At 40.4% G+C, this 15,701-nt stretch overlaps 2 protein-coding genes across 2 annotated transcripts in view; one reads left to right on the top strand and one right to left on the bottom strand.

The window, feature by feature from the left end:
• Pde7a (phosphodiesterase 7A) overlaps positions 1 to 5,558 on the top strand; it is an 87,574-nt gene extending 82,016 nt beyond the window's left edge. Inside the window, exons 10-13 of the mRNA XM_055603375.1 lie at positions 431 to 575; positions 1,170 to 1,266; positions 1,772 to 1,852; positions 3,791 to 5,558. Of these exons, the coding sequence (XP_055459350.1) occupies positions 431 to 575; positions 1,170 to 1,266; positions 1,772 to 1,852; positions 3,791 to 3,996 (529 nt within the window). The 3' untranslated portion in view covers positions 3,997 to 5,558. The remainder of the gene's footprint in view (positions 1 to 430; positions 576 to 1,169; positions 1,267 to 1,771; positions 1,853 to 3,790) is intronic.
• A 4,860-nt stretch (positions 5,559 to 10,418) lies between these two features.
• Positions 10,419 to 15,701, bottom strand: part of Mtfr1 (mitochondrial fission regulator 1) — a 29,511-nt gene continuing 24,228 nt past the window's right edge. The window contains exons 6-8 of the mRNA XM_055603376.1: positions 14,466 to 14,709; positions 13,314 to 13,464; positions 10,419 to 12,621 (exon numbers count right to left, since the gene is read on the bottom strand). Of these exons, the coding sequence (XP_055459351.1) occupies positions 12,553 to 12,621; positions 13,314 to 13,464; positions 14,466 to 14,709 (464 nt within the window). The 3' untranslated portion in view covers positions 10,419 to 12,552. The remainder of the gene's footprint in view (positions 12,622 to 13,313; positions 13,465 to 14,465; positions 14,710 to 15,701) is intronic.

Here is a 15,701-nt window from a genome sequence, read left to right as displayed (position 1 = left end):
TAATTGAACTTGCTAGCAGTTTCTCTGCATGAATCTTCTGACTTTTAGGTCCTAGGTACCAAAAGACAAGACGAAGTTGTTTGCTGTACACACAGGGAATTTCAAGGAAAACTAGAAATTATTAAACAACGTTAACAGTGTAACATTGATTGTTACCTCTTTTAAGCAAATAATTTCATTTTGGCTGACAGAATAAAGACACTTCCTTTGAAATCTTTGCATAGTGGTATTTCCCTGCAAACTCTTAGTTTTACTAAATTTTGATTGTTTTCATAGCTTTTTAAATGCATTCTTCATAATGCTTTCCTATATATCAAATTTAAAGCAACTTACAGAGTATCTTAGGGTTTTGTAACATTTTCTGAATATGTGTTTCAGGAAGAAAATAAAGTGAAAGTACTAAATGTCTTTATTATTTATCCGATTCCAGGCAACAGATGGAGACTCAGATAGGCGCCTTGATACTAGCCACGGATATCAGTCGCCAGAATGAGTACCTGTCATTGTTTAGATCTCACCTGGACAGAGGTGACTTACAGCTTGATGATGGCAGACATAGGCATTTGGTTTTACAGGTAAAGTCGAGCTGCAAAGACCATGTCCAGGGTAAATCATATGCTAGGGGAAAAAAATGAAGTACTGTAGCAAAAGTCCCTCAGCACGCTCACGTTCGGGACATACTGGAGAAGTATCTGGCTTTGGTCTTTTGGGTACTCAGCACTTGGTGAAGGGTAGAGAAGGGCGCCCAGCAACAGTGACTGTTTATGCTGATGAGTTCTCACATGAAAGAGGGCAAGAGTAGATGGTTTCTCTGCATATGTTTTATGTTATGACAGATCCAGTCGTGTTTCCTTGGGATTCTCAAGAATAATTCTAGTTTAACAGGCCTAAGCATCCTTAACAGCATTTCTGCAGAAATACTTGGTAGATCAATAGCAGCATAAAGTTAATGTAACAATGAGTTTTCTTTTACAACATTTTACTCTTTGCTGGCTTTTAATTTTATTTGGTTCTGGATCCCATGCACATTAAACACACATCCTACCCCTAACCTACAAGCCCAGGTCCTGTCTCTTTTCAGTGCTCTTCCCCATTGCTGGAGTCTATTTAAACTTAGTACAACTGAGATCTTTTCTTTCTTAACACAGCTTTAATATTTTGTTTGCTAGATGGCCTTGAAATGTGCTGATATTTGTAACCCATGTCGGAACTGGGAATTAAGCAAGCAGTGGAGTGAAAAAGTAACGGAGGAATTCTTCCACCAAGGCAGGTTATAGTTACGTGTGAATAAAATCAGAACCCAGCCATTTATGAAAGCCTCATGGTAGATGAGTTATATTTTTAACAGCTATTCGTGGTTCATGTGCCTAACCAGCACACGTAACATATTTTGAAACTGGGTGACCCTGTGTATTCGTGACTGCACAGAAAGTAGGCTGGAAGCTTCACTGCAAAAAGAATGCTCTGAAATTACTCCATCCCTTCACCCCTGTGGAGACCAGGACCATGTGAACATGTGGGGAGAGCTTGAAAATACTGACAGGATTAGTCTTGGGAGGAATACCTAGTGAAAAATGTTCTGTTTGGTCCATTTTTAATAGTGATACAAATTTGACAAGCTTTCTGTATGTCACTAACTTGGAAGTTTAATCCTTTCATGAGGATTGTGTAATGATCTTCCAGTAAATTTACAGATACAATGAAAGTATTCATTATAGATTTAACCACCAGATGTGTACCATCTTAACATTTTTCTTTTTTTAACTTATAGGAGATATAGAAAAAAAGTACCATTTGGGTGTGAGTCCACTTTGTGATCGTCAGACTGAGTCTATTGCCAACATCCAGATTGGTAACTATAAACATTTAGTTGCAGCTGGTTAAAAAAAAAAAAAAATGCACTTATTTTCATTTTCTTAAGACTAGACTAGAAAATTATTTTAAAAAAGTATTCAACTTATGCTCATTCTAGTTTGCAGGACAGTTGAGGAAACCCTAACCATTTTCACAATGTGTTCCCCCACTCTGCTCTGCCAGCCCCTCCTGCCTGCCTCATGGACTCTTCTGGAAGGCTCAAATGTCACCTGTAAAGGCCACCTTCCCATCCCCAGGCTTCCACAGTGCACACGTGTCACGCATGCATTCTTTGCTTTTGGCTGTGTTGTCCCACAGCCTATCACTGCTGAACCTAGAACTGTTGAGGGAACTATGTACTGGAAAGCACAGGGATATATTCTGTGGTTGGCACCTCCCCTTCCAAGAGAACATGGGAAAGAAGGTTGAGTGTATTTTATTGGGCTTTGAAAGTAGAGAAAGATGGCAGGATGAAGCTCAAGAACTGGGGGTAGAATGTGTTTTTAGCATTCGGGGTTGGGAAGGACCTTAGAATTTAGATTGAACATGGTGAAGTGTGTTGATAATACATCAGAAAGGTAACACTTCTAGAAATTCACCACTGGCATGGGCATCATACAGTGGAAAAGTACAGCAGCAACACTGTGACACCTCTGCTGTGATTACAAAATATCTTCTTGTAGAACAGAGTAGGGACTGACTTGACTACAAAGTCAGAGATGCAGAAAATGGGCACAGCTTGCAGGAATGCATAGTACTGAGCCGGTGGGGTCACTGCTGGCTCCAGTGACCAAGGCTGATAGATAATTTTCTCTTGTGGAGTTAAGACAATAGGTTTGCTCTCTTGATTCTCAAAGAGAGCTTTTCAGGTTCAAAGAAATGAAAGCTAGGTGAATGGGCAGTACATATAGCTCCCTTAAATGTCTTTTTGCCTGATACCTGAGAAAGTTATTGTTTAAAGAAAAAAACTTTCAAGTGACTTAAAAATTTAGCAGTCTGAGCTGGAGAGATGGCTCAGTGGTTGAGAATACTTGCTGCTCTTTAAGCTTTGATCTCAGAACCCACATAAGGTAGCTCATAAGTGCAGCTCCACGGGCTCTGACTCCCTCTTCTGGCCTCTGCCTCTGAAGACACTCAAGCACGCCTGGAAGACACGTATCTCACACGTGTAAATAAAGCCTGTATTTTTAAGTTGTGATTTTTAGCTGGGCATCGCAATATATGCCTATAGTCTCGCCATTTTCAGAGGGCAGAAGGAAGCTAAAGGTCATCTTTAGCTATGATGGTGCATGTGAGACTCTCAAAGACAGAACAGGGGCAGACAAGGGTTGGCGGGGTACACACTCTGCCCTCATGCCTAAAAATCTGAGTTTGATCCTGAGACGCACGTGGTAGAACCAGCTCCCACAAGTTGTCCTTTGTAATCCACATGTGTGCTGTCCTGTTCTCACGTTTTTAAAAAAAAACTGATTTCTCATCATTTTTAGACTGTTTCTCAGGAGTTTTGGACATTCTAAATTCTGGGTTAAATAAAATAGTCATGCCAGGTGTGATACTCTATCCCTGAGGAAGTAAAGCTGTAACTAGTGATCCCTCTTGGCCAGCAGTTGTCTCACTGAGAATGTCCCTTGAGTTGTGTTCTGTACTAGTGCCCTAGAATTGATATGGCCACTGCACGGGTTAGTTTAAGTAGGATATATGGCTGCTCCGCTCATAGAGATACGAAAGCCTGGAGATGCTGGCCAGTTTGAGCACCAATGAATGAATTACTTAAAAAATCCAGATTTGTAAACTACATGTACATCCCCCTCCCAGGTCTTTTTAAAAATATTATTTTGGTAATACTTGAGTGGAACTGAAGAACACTAACATTCTAAATGTTTTAAAGGTCAATTCAAGAAATATATTAATGGCTCTTTTTCCTCTGTTTCTCAAGGTTTTATGACTTACCTAGTGGAGCCTTTATTTACAGAGTGGGCCAGGTTTTCAAACACAAGGCTGTCACAGACAATGCTCGGACATGTGGGGCTGAATAAAGCCAGCTGGAAGGGACTGCAAAGACAACAGCCCAGCAGTGAGGGTGCCAGTGCTGCATTTGAGTTGAACTCACAGTTATTAACTCAGGAAAATCGGTTGTCATAGCCCTGAACCAGTGGGACAAACTCCCTCCTGCAAGATTGTGGAAATGTGAAATGGTTCTTGAGGTGAAGAACTGATTCTGATGGCTGAGGATTCCAAGGAAATGATGCCAGCATCATCTATCAAGATTTCTTCTGTTGGAGCATTTGAACCTACTTTTTAATAAGACCTGAATGTACAGCAATATGCAGTGAAGACACTGGCTTTTGTATGAAACCTTAAATATGTACAGCCCAGCAGGAGAACCAGAAAGGATTCTCAAAGGAAGATGTTTTTAGGTATGCCATGTGCTTTCAAGGCATGTTATCCTTCAAGCCCTGAAACTTGAATCTCAGCAGCAGTCTTGATCCAGCCAGTCCAATACAACAGTGCATCTGTCCCTTCCACTACATTCTCTCTGAGAGAACAGAAATGTGAAGTGCCCAGCCTCTGCTGCCTCCAGCAAGACTCAATGTTTACAAATCAACTCTGAAATACTGGTTCTAAATTGCCTTGGAGCATGTTGGTGAAGGAACTGCGGACCACTCACAGCTGAGCTGGGGGCTGCACCTCTTCCCGGGTTTGCCTGTTTTCTTCTCTGGGTGTTGTCAAAGCCTCCTGTGTGCTCTTTTGTCCTATGCACTGGAGACCGAGCATTTACCACAGAGTACCACCAAGCTTCTCACTCCAGTGCTGTTTGGCAATGCAGATTTTTCTTTTAACTATTAATTTTTAACTTGGGGTGGGAGGGAACACCACTGTCCTAGCTGTGTTCTGACTGCAGTGAAGACACTGCATGTTGTTTTCACTACTGTACATGCGACCTGCACATGCAAGAAAAAGGTGGAATGTTTAACACACCATAATCAGCTCAGGGTATTTGCCAATCTGAAATAAAGTGGGGTAGGGAAGTGTGTCCTTCAGGTCCAGGGTACTAAACTCCCTTTCGCTGCAGTGCGTGAGAGGTACGTTGTCTGTGACTGTATGGATGTGTGTTTGCGTGCATGTTTGTGCATGTATGGCTGTGCATGTTCTGTCCATCCATGTTGAAGAGGATTAGAAATGTAAGCTTTTATTTATTGTTTTAGAATGTGAAATAGTGAGCAGCCACAGTTGGGGGAGGGGAAGGTAGGTGAAGCTGTAAGATTGCTCCAGATGCCTTAAACTATGCACAAAGCTAAGTGACCAAACTTCTCGTTTTGATTTGAAAAGTGCATTGTTTTCTTGTCCCTCCCTTTGATGAAATGTTACCCTTTTGTGGGCCTTTTGATGTGAATAGATGTTTTCTAGGATAAAATTTAAGGACTAATTTTAGACTTAAATCATCCCACTTTTGTAATTTGTTTTCAATGGTTTTATGTATAGCAAGCACAACTGTAATCTAGTTTAAGAGAAACGGTGCTTCCTTTTAGTTAATCTGTATTTCCCTTGTTACTGTAAAAGACTGTTTATTCATAATGTTTACAGTTTGTTGCAACAGCCATCTTCTTGGGAGAAAGCTTGAGTGTAAAGCCATTTGTAAAAGGCTTTGCCATACTCATTAAACATGTGCCTGTTGCTGTTAACTTTTGACGAATAAAAACTGGTTTTTTCTCTTTTTATCTTTGCATTTTACCTTACCACTCAATCCTTGGAAATCACTTGCTGAATTACTAGGTGGTCAGTCAGCTGTTGGTTTTTCCCTTCATTCGTGGGTATTTTGTAGTCTAAGCTGTGTACACACCCCACTCTCTGAGCTTATTCGAGCCTTACTTCTGCACCCTACAAATGTGACAAAGCCTGGTTTGGTTTGGTCCATCTTACCTGATGTGGGTGGTACTTGACTTCATATCATTTTGTTTCCACAGTTGGGAATTGCCTAAGAAATCACACCCTTGAAAGGGCTAAGAGTACCAGTTGTGTTTGTTTATTTTATTTTATTTTATTTATTTATTTATTTATTTATTTATTTATTTATTTATTTATTTTTGAGACAGCCTGGTAACAATGTAGACAGGCTCCCTTCAAACTCAGAGATCTCCCTGCTTCTGGCTACGGATTAAAGGTGTGTGCCACCATTCCCAGTGCCAGTCAAGAGTGGCCTTTCTATCTTCCCAGGCCAATTTCATTAGAAGAGATACAGTTCAAATTATAAGGTCAGACTAACATGTTTGCCCTTACTTTCTAAAAGAAAGTACAAGTGTTACAGAACCCACTTGAGTGATTTCCCAGTTATCTACAAAAGATGGGACTTCAGTAATTCTAACATCTCCAAAATATTTTAGTTTAGCATATAATAATTTTTAAAAATACTTTACCCCCTCCCTCTTTTTTTGAAGTGGGATGCTAAGTTTTTGAAATTCAGTGAATGTGTTAAACTTACAGCACATCTCAGTTTAGACTAGCCTCATTTGAGGTGTCCCATGCCCACATTTGGCTATCCTATTAGACAGCATAGGTACATGATAATAGTCATTACGTGAAGAAAGCCAACTGGCCACTCCTAAAGTGGTATTAGGTTGGCATATTTGACTTCTCCAGGGTCTGACAAAAATCCCTGCATGTTCATACCACCTTAAACAAGTTCATAGTAACTGATACCATAAAGAACAGTCTTGGTATTTAATCTGCAGTCATTCTCTCCCTTGAGGCAAATCTACCTGAGAAGCCAAATTAGGAGCAGCCGGTTTACTCAGTGAGCAAGGATTCTGAGCAAAGGATGCAAGTTTCCTCATGCATGCATCTCCCTGTGGGGACGGATTCCTGCTGATACCATAGCTTGATTGGCAACTCCATTAGATCTGTTACTTCCTTCAGCCCTTTTTCTGTTGCACTTGCCTAGGCAGGCTGCACTTTATCCTCTGCTTGTCCCTTTTTGCCCTGATTATGCTTGTCTTCAAGTTAATAACACAAAGGTTTAGCTTTCCTGTTTCAGCTTCTCAAAAAGATGCCTTGGTGGTACTCCCAAACCCATCAGAAGTTTGTTTTCTTACAGCTATGTGGGAATTACCTGTAGCCCTCCCCACTGCTTCTCTGACCTATTTTCCTTGACAGTTGGGTTTTTTTTTTTTTTTAGAAGAATTTGAGGAAACATTTACGTCACTTTTTTTTTTAAGTAAGCAAATACAGAGTTGTGCAAATCCATGGCATTTCAATATAAATTAGACACTTAAAGAATTTTTAAGGATGTAGCAGCCATTTGGGAATCTGGGCCCAGTGTTGAAAGGGTGGGTGAGTGAGTCGGATTTAGGGGTGACAAAAGGTTTTAACAAGTCCTACCTTAACAAATCTGGTTCCTCATTAACATTGCACTTTAAACATAATGGTTTGTAATGAGCCTCTGTATTTTTTTATATTATTATTTTGTTCTTTACAAACCTGGAAAAACTATCCTGTCCCTGCGGTGTAGCTTAGAGGTGCTGGTATCCCTTCACTGCCCTGAAAATGGTCTTTTCTATAATACTTGTTTGATGTTTATGTTTCCTATTTAAGACTTAAAAATTGTCACAAACATGTCTTAAAGGCAGTGATTGCCAATTGAGACCAGTAACTAATGTATTCATACTGCTTGTACGTAAATGTGCAAACAACTAGTTTGCACACCTTTAACGTGTATTTGCACCATAACCTAGTGTGAGGTTTGGTCTGCAGCCATTCCATATTAAGAACCTGCGTGGCATTGGGACACATGGTCTTCAGGAGGAATAGCCACCACTTTGGGGCAACACAGGGAAGAGCTCACAGCAACATACAAGATCTCTTAGTTTTTCAGTGTGTACTGTGCAGGATCGTTTTAAATTGAGCTGTCAGTAAACGATTACTGTGGAATTGCTATGTGCCCTTTAGCTATCGGATTGTCAATAAGAAATTTACTGGAAGTGATTTGCTAGTGCTGAAGTTGTATAGTAAATGTTTGGTTCCTGTTGTATGCAGAACATGGCACTGGGTGTTAATATTTTAGAGAGCATTAAAAGTCAGGGTCTGACTTTTAATTGTCTTGATGAAATAAAAATGTGTGGAAAGTGTTTGTAATTAGTTTTCAGAACTGTATAGGAAGGGTAATGCTGGGGTATTGTTTGAGAGACCAACTTAATGAACTAATACCATTCTTATCTCTTAACATCTAAGTCACTTACCATTCACATTTGATTATAATATACAACTTCAAGTATTCAAAATGATACTTGGAGTAAAAGACTAACTTTGTCAATTACATTTTAAACTTTTATGCCTATGTTTTTTAAGTTATCCTGGAATGCATATTTTGAATCTGGTAGGATGGAAGAGGAAAGAAAAACACCATTATTTTTCAATATTCAGCCTCTTGTTAGCTCTTAAAATTGAAACCTTCTGACTTAGTCATTGTGGCTTTCAGTAGTCTGTTACAAGAAATTCCATCTTGTACTTTAAACTGTGTGTGTGCATGCATGTAAAACAAATTTGAAGTATTTCTTCATTGTTTGGACATGTAAAAAATTTCAGGAAACTATAATGGCATCACAGTTCTTTTATCGAATCTAAAATTTATAAAAATTATAAAGTTTTGAAGGAAACATCAAAGTCTACCTGTCAGTTTACTTCAGGTGCTGTAGCACAGGACAGCTAACTGGCTGGAAAGGAGTCTGATGAGGTGCCAGGCTGGCGGGGTTCCAGAAGCTTCCTTCCCAGTTTGCAGATTTGCTGGCTTCTAGCTTACCCTCACATAGCCAATAAGAAAGGGTTAATTTTCTTACTTCTAGAACAACGCAAATCCCATCTTGGGTCTCTGTTAATTGGGCATAACTACCACCCAAAGGACCGACTCCTCTGGTTAGGGCCTGGTATAAGAAGGATATTACACAAATATGCATGTATTAATTCCATCTAAGAATTAGAAGGGGCTTAAGTTTTCTATTATAGTGGACACAGGTAACTGGGCTTTATACAGAGGATTTGTGTGTCACAGTGGATTCCAGGTTTACAAAGCTAAACTTCAGGAAGCATGGAATGAAATTCAGCCATCCTGTGAGCTTGCACTTGCTCTTGGTTTATTTTCTTCCCTCCAACTCAGCTTTTCCTTAGGAAGCAGGAGTGTTTGAGTTTTAGGTACTGTGTCCACACTATGGCAGATCTGAGTTCAAGTTCTTCAGCAGGGTATCCAGTTACTTGAGTGGCTTCCTGACCTCTAAAGTATTTGCTGAATAAAGCCAAATGGATAGTAAATTCTAAATAAGTATTTTTGCTGAGTTGTTTCCTCATGACACCCTTAACGTGCTAAGTACTGCATACTTCTGAGGTTTCCCATCCAGATTTCTGGAATATAAATGTGGTTAACATTCTGCTCTGTACATACTGGTTAAGGTCTGTGGCCAACGTCAGTATTTCAGAATGACTTCCCAGCTGTACTTGAGGTCTTTCTCTTGCCTTTAAGACACTGGTTTTTAAAATAAAATTCTTGATATGTGAACCTTTTACTGTTTTAAAAAAAAGCATCCGGTAAATAAACAGGGCAATAATGACAGGTATGTTTGGTAAAAACCTTATGAGGAAAAGTGGCCTTTGTCCTTAAATTGTGGCTTTTCATCATGAAGTAATCAAAGCTCACTTGCTTTGAGATAGAACGTGCTATATGGGCTATCCTACCCTTCCTCCTCCCCTTCCACCCAAAAAAATATTAAAGCTGTGCCCACGTTCTGCGCCACCTAACTTTTGTAAGGCAAAGTTTGAGAACTTCAGCTGAGGAACAACTCTTAGTGACAGCTTCCTTGGGAACAGTACAAGATACTGGGTTCTTACTTGACTGGTGGTTTTTGTTTTTGTTTTGTTTTTCTGTTACTCAAGAGCACCACTAAGACAGTGAAGCCCTGGCTTACCTTACAGGATTTCCGGGACTGTCCAGTAAGAACCCGGAAACAGGCCCAAAAGAGGAGCTCAGATGATGGAAAGAAAGAAAACACAGACATGGAGCCATAGTAATGGATGACATATCCCATGATAACCTCTTTTAGCCTTTTTGGCCAAGGTTAAATGTAGAAATGTTGGACTAGTCTGTCACAAAACTAAGTTTCCTTTTGCCTGGCAACCCTACAGCTGAGTAAGCTAGGTAAGCTACTAAAAGATGAAGCCCTGCTTTTTTGAGACGGGTCTCAGTGGCTCCAGAATAAGGTAACGTGGCCAAGATCACGTGGGTCTCCCAAGTCCACTCCTGTGACTCACACTTTCTGTCTCTATGAAACTGTCCCAACAGCACTACCAGATACAAAGTTCATCAGCTTTATGTTGGGTGGGAGGACTCCTGGAGGTTTTCCTGTGTTAAAACCAGTCTGAGAGGAAGAGGGAATGACACATAACATTCCAAAGACATATTCTATGACTGTATCTGCTAAAAGATGCATTACAAATTATCATGAGGCAGCATGTCAACACAAAGAATGTTAGCTATAAAGACAAAGACAGGAGGTAAATATACAAATAAGTAAGAGTCGAAAGAAATTTCAACAGCTTGCTTTATTTTAAAACAGAAACTTTCATATATTGGAATACTAACCAAATTCAATACTGATAAATTTCTTAGGTCAAAATATGTGGTCAAACGCCTTTTTTGAATCTCATAAAAAAGTTTTCAAACCATATAAAACATTTGGAAACAATATACATCAACAACACACCACGATTTAAACTAAACAAGCTATGAAAAATAGCTCAATCTTTGTGAAGATTTAGAATACATATTTTCAATAACTTAAAATATCTATCTACACTTCCCATCTCTTAAATTTTCCTGGGAAGAACCACTTGTCTCTAGATTTAAATAATACAGATATTTACTCATGGTAAGAGATTCTGACATTAAAATAGTTTAGTCTACCAGAAACACAACAATCATGAAAACTTACTAAGTACTTTAAATTATAACAAGTCCTTCCAAAACCCAGGAAATAAAGGCAGTCAGTTTTCTACTTTCAGTAACACCTAAGATTTATCTACATAATGCAATTCATTGGCTGAGCAATGATAAATAGCTTAAAAGAGATTTTTTTTTCACCTATACCGTAATGTTTTATTAAGAAAGATAGTTTGACCAATGTTTTAAAATTATAGATTCAATTATGCTGACATTGCCAGAAGTACTGTGCTGGCTAGTTGCACTTCAGCTTGACACAAGCAAAGAGTTATCTGAAAGGAAGTGAACCTCAATCGAGAAAGTGCCTCCCTAAGAGCTGGCTTTCAGGCTGGAGAAATGGCTCAGCCATTAAATGCTAGGCTCACAACCAAAAAATATAAGATCTGGCTGTAAGGCATTATTTGGTTGGTTGTTTTTCCAGACAGGGTTTCCCTGTATAGCCCTGGCTGACCTGGACTCACTTTATAGACCAGGCTGGCCTTGAACTCAGAAATCCACCTATCTCTGCCACCCTGAGTACTGGGATTAAAGGCATGTGCCACAAGCCAGGCTGTAAGGCACTTTCTTAACTAGCAGTTGATGAGGAGGGCTCAGCTGATTGTGGGTGGTACCATCCCTGGGCTAGAGGTCCTCGATTCTATAAGAAAGCAGGCTGTGCAATCCAGTAAGCAGCACCCCTCCATGGCCTCTGCATCAGCTCTTGCCTCCAGGATCCAGCCCTGCTTAGTTCCTGCACTCACTGCTTTTGATGATGATATGGAACTATGAGTGAAATAAACCTTTTTCTCCTCAAGTTGCTTTTGATCATGGTGTTTCATCATGACTACAGGAACTTTAAGACAACTGTTACAGTTTTTAGGTTTTGGTATTTGGTTTTTCTAGACAGGGTTTCTTTGTGTAGCCTTCGTTGTCCCGGACTCACTTTGTAGACCAAGTTGGCCACAAACTCCCATTGATCCACCTGCCTCTGCCTCTCTGAGTGCTGGGATTACAGGCAAGCGCCACCACACCCAGCAAAATTATTGATTTAGCAATAAAATCATCTTTTTGAGGACACTCATTAAACTTAAAACATTCTGCTCTTACTTAAATGATATAATTCAATCTGATTTGTTATTACTTGAGAAGTACATCTCCTTCCCAGTATTGGGTGGCAATGAGGTTTAAGCAGCCTTACTGGTCCTCACTTCCCTCTAAGAGAAATGAATACAGAGATTCAGCAGTAAACGTCTTCTGTTGCTTATGTAAACTCAGCTACAGAGAAAAAAAAGTGAGAACATATGTGAAGTCCTGTTGGAGGCATTCCTATCTCATACTGTCCTCTACTAACGGCATGCATGGTGTTCCATCGCTGAGCAGGAAACCCTTAGGGATGCCATTCATTATAAGTTTTCCGTAATGTTTTATATCCAAATATGTATATATAAGATGTTTGCACAGACATTAGTGTTAACTGGAAATGCATAACAATATCCAAATAGCCTGTCTGTGTTCCAGGCTGGAAGATGAACCCTGGCTACCTAGTAAAAGCATGTCATCATACATGTGTGTTCTGGAGAGCCAACCAACTTCTGGTGCTTCCACTACTTCTCGCTCCTCTAATTCCCCTAAGAAGGAGGCCAATGAATACTACAGCCAGGAATTTACTAAATACTCTATTAGCCAAACTCAGCTCTGCAGCCAACAGGTGAACCAGGAGTCTCTGAACTCATTGTCCATTAGCAGTCTGGAACGTTTTCAATTAAAGCCTTCATTTTCCCTGTAGACTTCAATATATGTGGGCCAAACTGGAAAAGAAAAGAAAAAACACAAAGCACGGACCATGTCAGCAGGTATGTTCACACAAACAGCAGGCAGAAAGGACTCCGGGAGATGTGGCCTATGACCTTCCAAGGCCATGTCAGATCTCACCAGGAAAACTCACAGGATACCCCAGAGAGAAAATGATCCTGCCTTATTTTGTGTAAACCTTTTAAAATTTGAATTTAAACACAATACACTGTCATAATGAAAGTTTTATTAGACTGAATTTCACTTCATTATACTTAAATACAAATAAAACCCTGCAGGAAAAATTTACCATTGGGAACCTCTATGCTGAAACCCAAGGTTAAAGACTCTGCTTTTTTTCACTTTGGCTTCTCAGTAGGTTTTGGGTTTCCAAACAAACAACAAACCTTTACAGTGGAAAAAAATAGATGCCACCCATGATGGCACAGTGGCACAAGTACTGCAATGGCAGCACTAGAGGTGGAGGCAGTGAAGCTCAGGATTCACTCCAGCCTTGCTACATACTTAAGCTAAATAAGTTCAGTCTGGATTTTGTGAGACCCTATCCCCAACAAACAAAAGAGCTGTCCTTTCCTACCCAGAGAGATGCCATCTCCATATAGGTACCGAGCAGGTCCCACTGCACCCTGTAAGGGACATAGCTTGGAAGACTTAAATAGGAATCTCCACCTAATGTGCTAATACTCACCAGGACCGGCTCTGCGGTGGTCTTTGACTCTGGCTTTGGACCTCTTTCAACCTCATCATACCGATAAGCAAACTTCTTTTTCAGAGCCTCTGCTATGATGGTAGCAGGGTCAGTACTATCCACTGGCCTAGACTTTACATCTTTCTCTGACCTTTAAGAGAGGAACAGAAACCAAAGGTTATTATGCAGATGTCCTTCCCAGAGGTTCTCTGTGGACAAGTTACTCAGTGACCTAGCGACTGTTAGTAGCAGGAGGGAGACCTGGACTTTAGAGTTCAACATGAGAGTACACAGTCAGATAAAGGGCCACTTAAGGAAAGTCAGGGCTGCATCTTCCAGAAGTGCCCAGTCCCTCCAGGAGAGGGTTCACAGCATGCTTTCAACTGACCGAGTGAACACTCACAACATTTCACATGGGGCTACTAAGACGGCTCAACAAGTAAAGGTGTGGCCAAGCCTGGTGGCCTTTAATCCCAGCACTCTGGAGGCAGAAGCAGGTGGATCTCTGTGTTCAAGGCCAACCTGGTATACAAAGCAAGTCCAAGACAGCTAGGGCTCTGCGACATAGAGAAACCCTGTCTTGAAAAACAAACAAAAAACAAGTAAAGGTGCCCACCACTAAGACCAATGACCTGCATTCAATTCCCAGGACTCATATCGAAGGTATAAACCAACTCCCACACATTGTCCTTTGACTTCCCCACACACATATGGAACCTTTTCTTAACATTGGTACCCCTTTTTTAAAGAAAAGAGTTTACAGTCTGGCGGTGGTGGCACATCCCTTTAATCCCGGGACTCAGGAGGCAGAGGCTGGTGGATCTGCCTCTCTGAGTTTGAAGCCAGCCTGCTCCAAGACAGGCAGGACTACACAGAGAAACCCTGTCTGGAGAAAAGAAAAAAAAGGGGGGGGGGGTTCACAAGAAGATCCTACTTGGTGGGATTGGGAAACTTGCCTAGAACAGCCTGCCCTTGGCTGTTGAGTATGGATAAGCTGCTGAAGCTGCAGATCTTTCTTGAAGGGAAAATGGTTTAGCACTAAGGTTATAAACATTTGAGACTCCTAGTACTCTGGCTCTATAAGATATAGGGAAGCTTAGTACTCTGGCTCTGTAAGATACAGAGAAGCAAGAACAGAGCTGAGCACCTCACCTCTTGACAGACCGTAGCTTCACACTGCTCATGTCTTTAAGGATCTCTAGCATATTTGGCATGTCAGGCTTCTTTGGGTTACTCTTAGCCAGCGTCTTTCCATTTCCAGCACTGAGTCTTTGCTCTCTTCGCTCTTTAATCAGATCAAGAGCTGACATACTTTGGTGGATCAGAGGGGGAGGGGGAGGGGGAGGAGGAGGAGGGGGTGGTACTACTGTAACAGATGTGGAAGAATCTAAGCAACCTGCAGAAGAAACAAAGAAACATAAGCATAATCTTTCTGTAAATAAGCAAGATCACTTTCTAAAAACAAAAGTAGGTGATAGGCTTCTGTATTCCTAAAAGCAGTATCTTTAAAAAGAATATCGGCTCTATAAGGAAAATGCAGTTCAGTTACTCTTAAGAAATGTCTGAAGCTGAATCAAAGCCACACAATGGAAAAGTCCCATTCAAATGAATAAAGGTATTTTTGAGATTTTAGACACCCCTGTTTCTGGTAGGCAGCCTAATCACTCCTAGAAAAATAAAAAGCAGTCTATACTCGTAAACATCTATAAGTCCTATCACAAAGACATATCATACAAGCTGTGTATTTTTATACATGCCTATAATCCTATAAAGTTTATAATCCTTTAAACCCTATAAAGCACTTGGGAGACCAAAGCAAGAGGATCACACCAAGTTCAAGGCCAACCTGGTCTACATAATGAATTCCAGGTCAGTCAGCAATACAGAGAAAAATCTTGTCTCGCAAGCCAGTGGACATTTAATTTTCAAACAAAAGAGTAAGTGTTAAAGAAATAAAATATCTAAACTTCACTTTTCTTTTCTTATTTTTTATTTATTTATTTATTTATTGCCTAGCTCAAAGTTACTTTCTCTGCTGCAGAACTATACTGATGATGGCTTGTGGCAACAGTTATGTGGCGAGAGTTTTACTGAAAGTATTCAGACTAGAACAAACATCTCAACAAACTCCAAAGTTATCTCCTATTTATGGTAGTTTTCCTAGTTTACCAGCAGAGGGCGGTAAAGAAAGCGGTTCCAAGTTAACAGAAAAGCCAAAACTTGACATGCAAAGCAAGCATCTATGCAGATCCCTGGGACCACCCCTCACCTTCTAGTGCCCAGTGCCCAAAGCACCTTTACCCGTCACGCATGAGCAATACGATTCAGACATTGGGCAGTTAAGGGTCTTGCTAGGACTGTGAAAGAACAGGAAAAACAACCACTCTC

Source organism: Psammomys obesus, unplaced genomic scaffold (assembly GCF_907164565.1).
Source record: "Psammomys obesus unplaced genomic scaffold, mPsaObe1.curated_primary_1811, whole genome shotgun sequence".
In the NCBI taxonomy this organism is placed as follows: Eukaryota; Metazoa; Chordata; class Mammalia; order Rodentia; family Muridae; genus Psammomys; species Psammomys obesus.
This window is presented reverse-complemented; position numbering and strand designations above follow the sequence as displayed.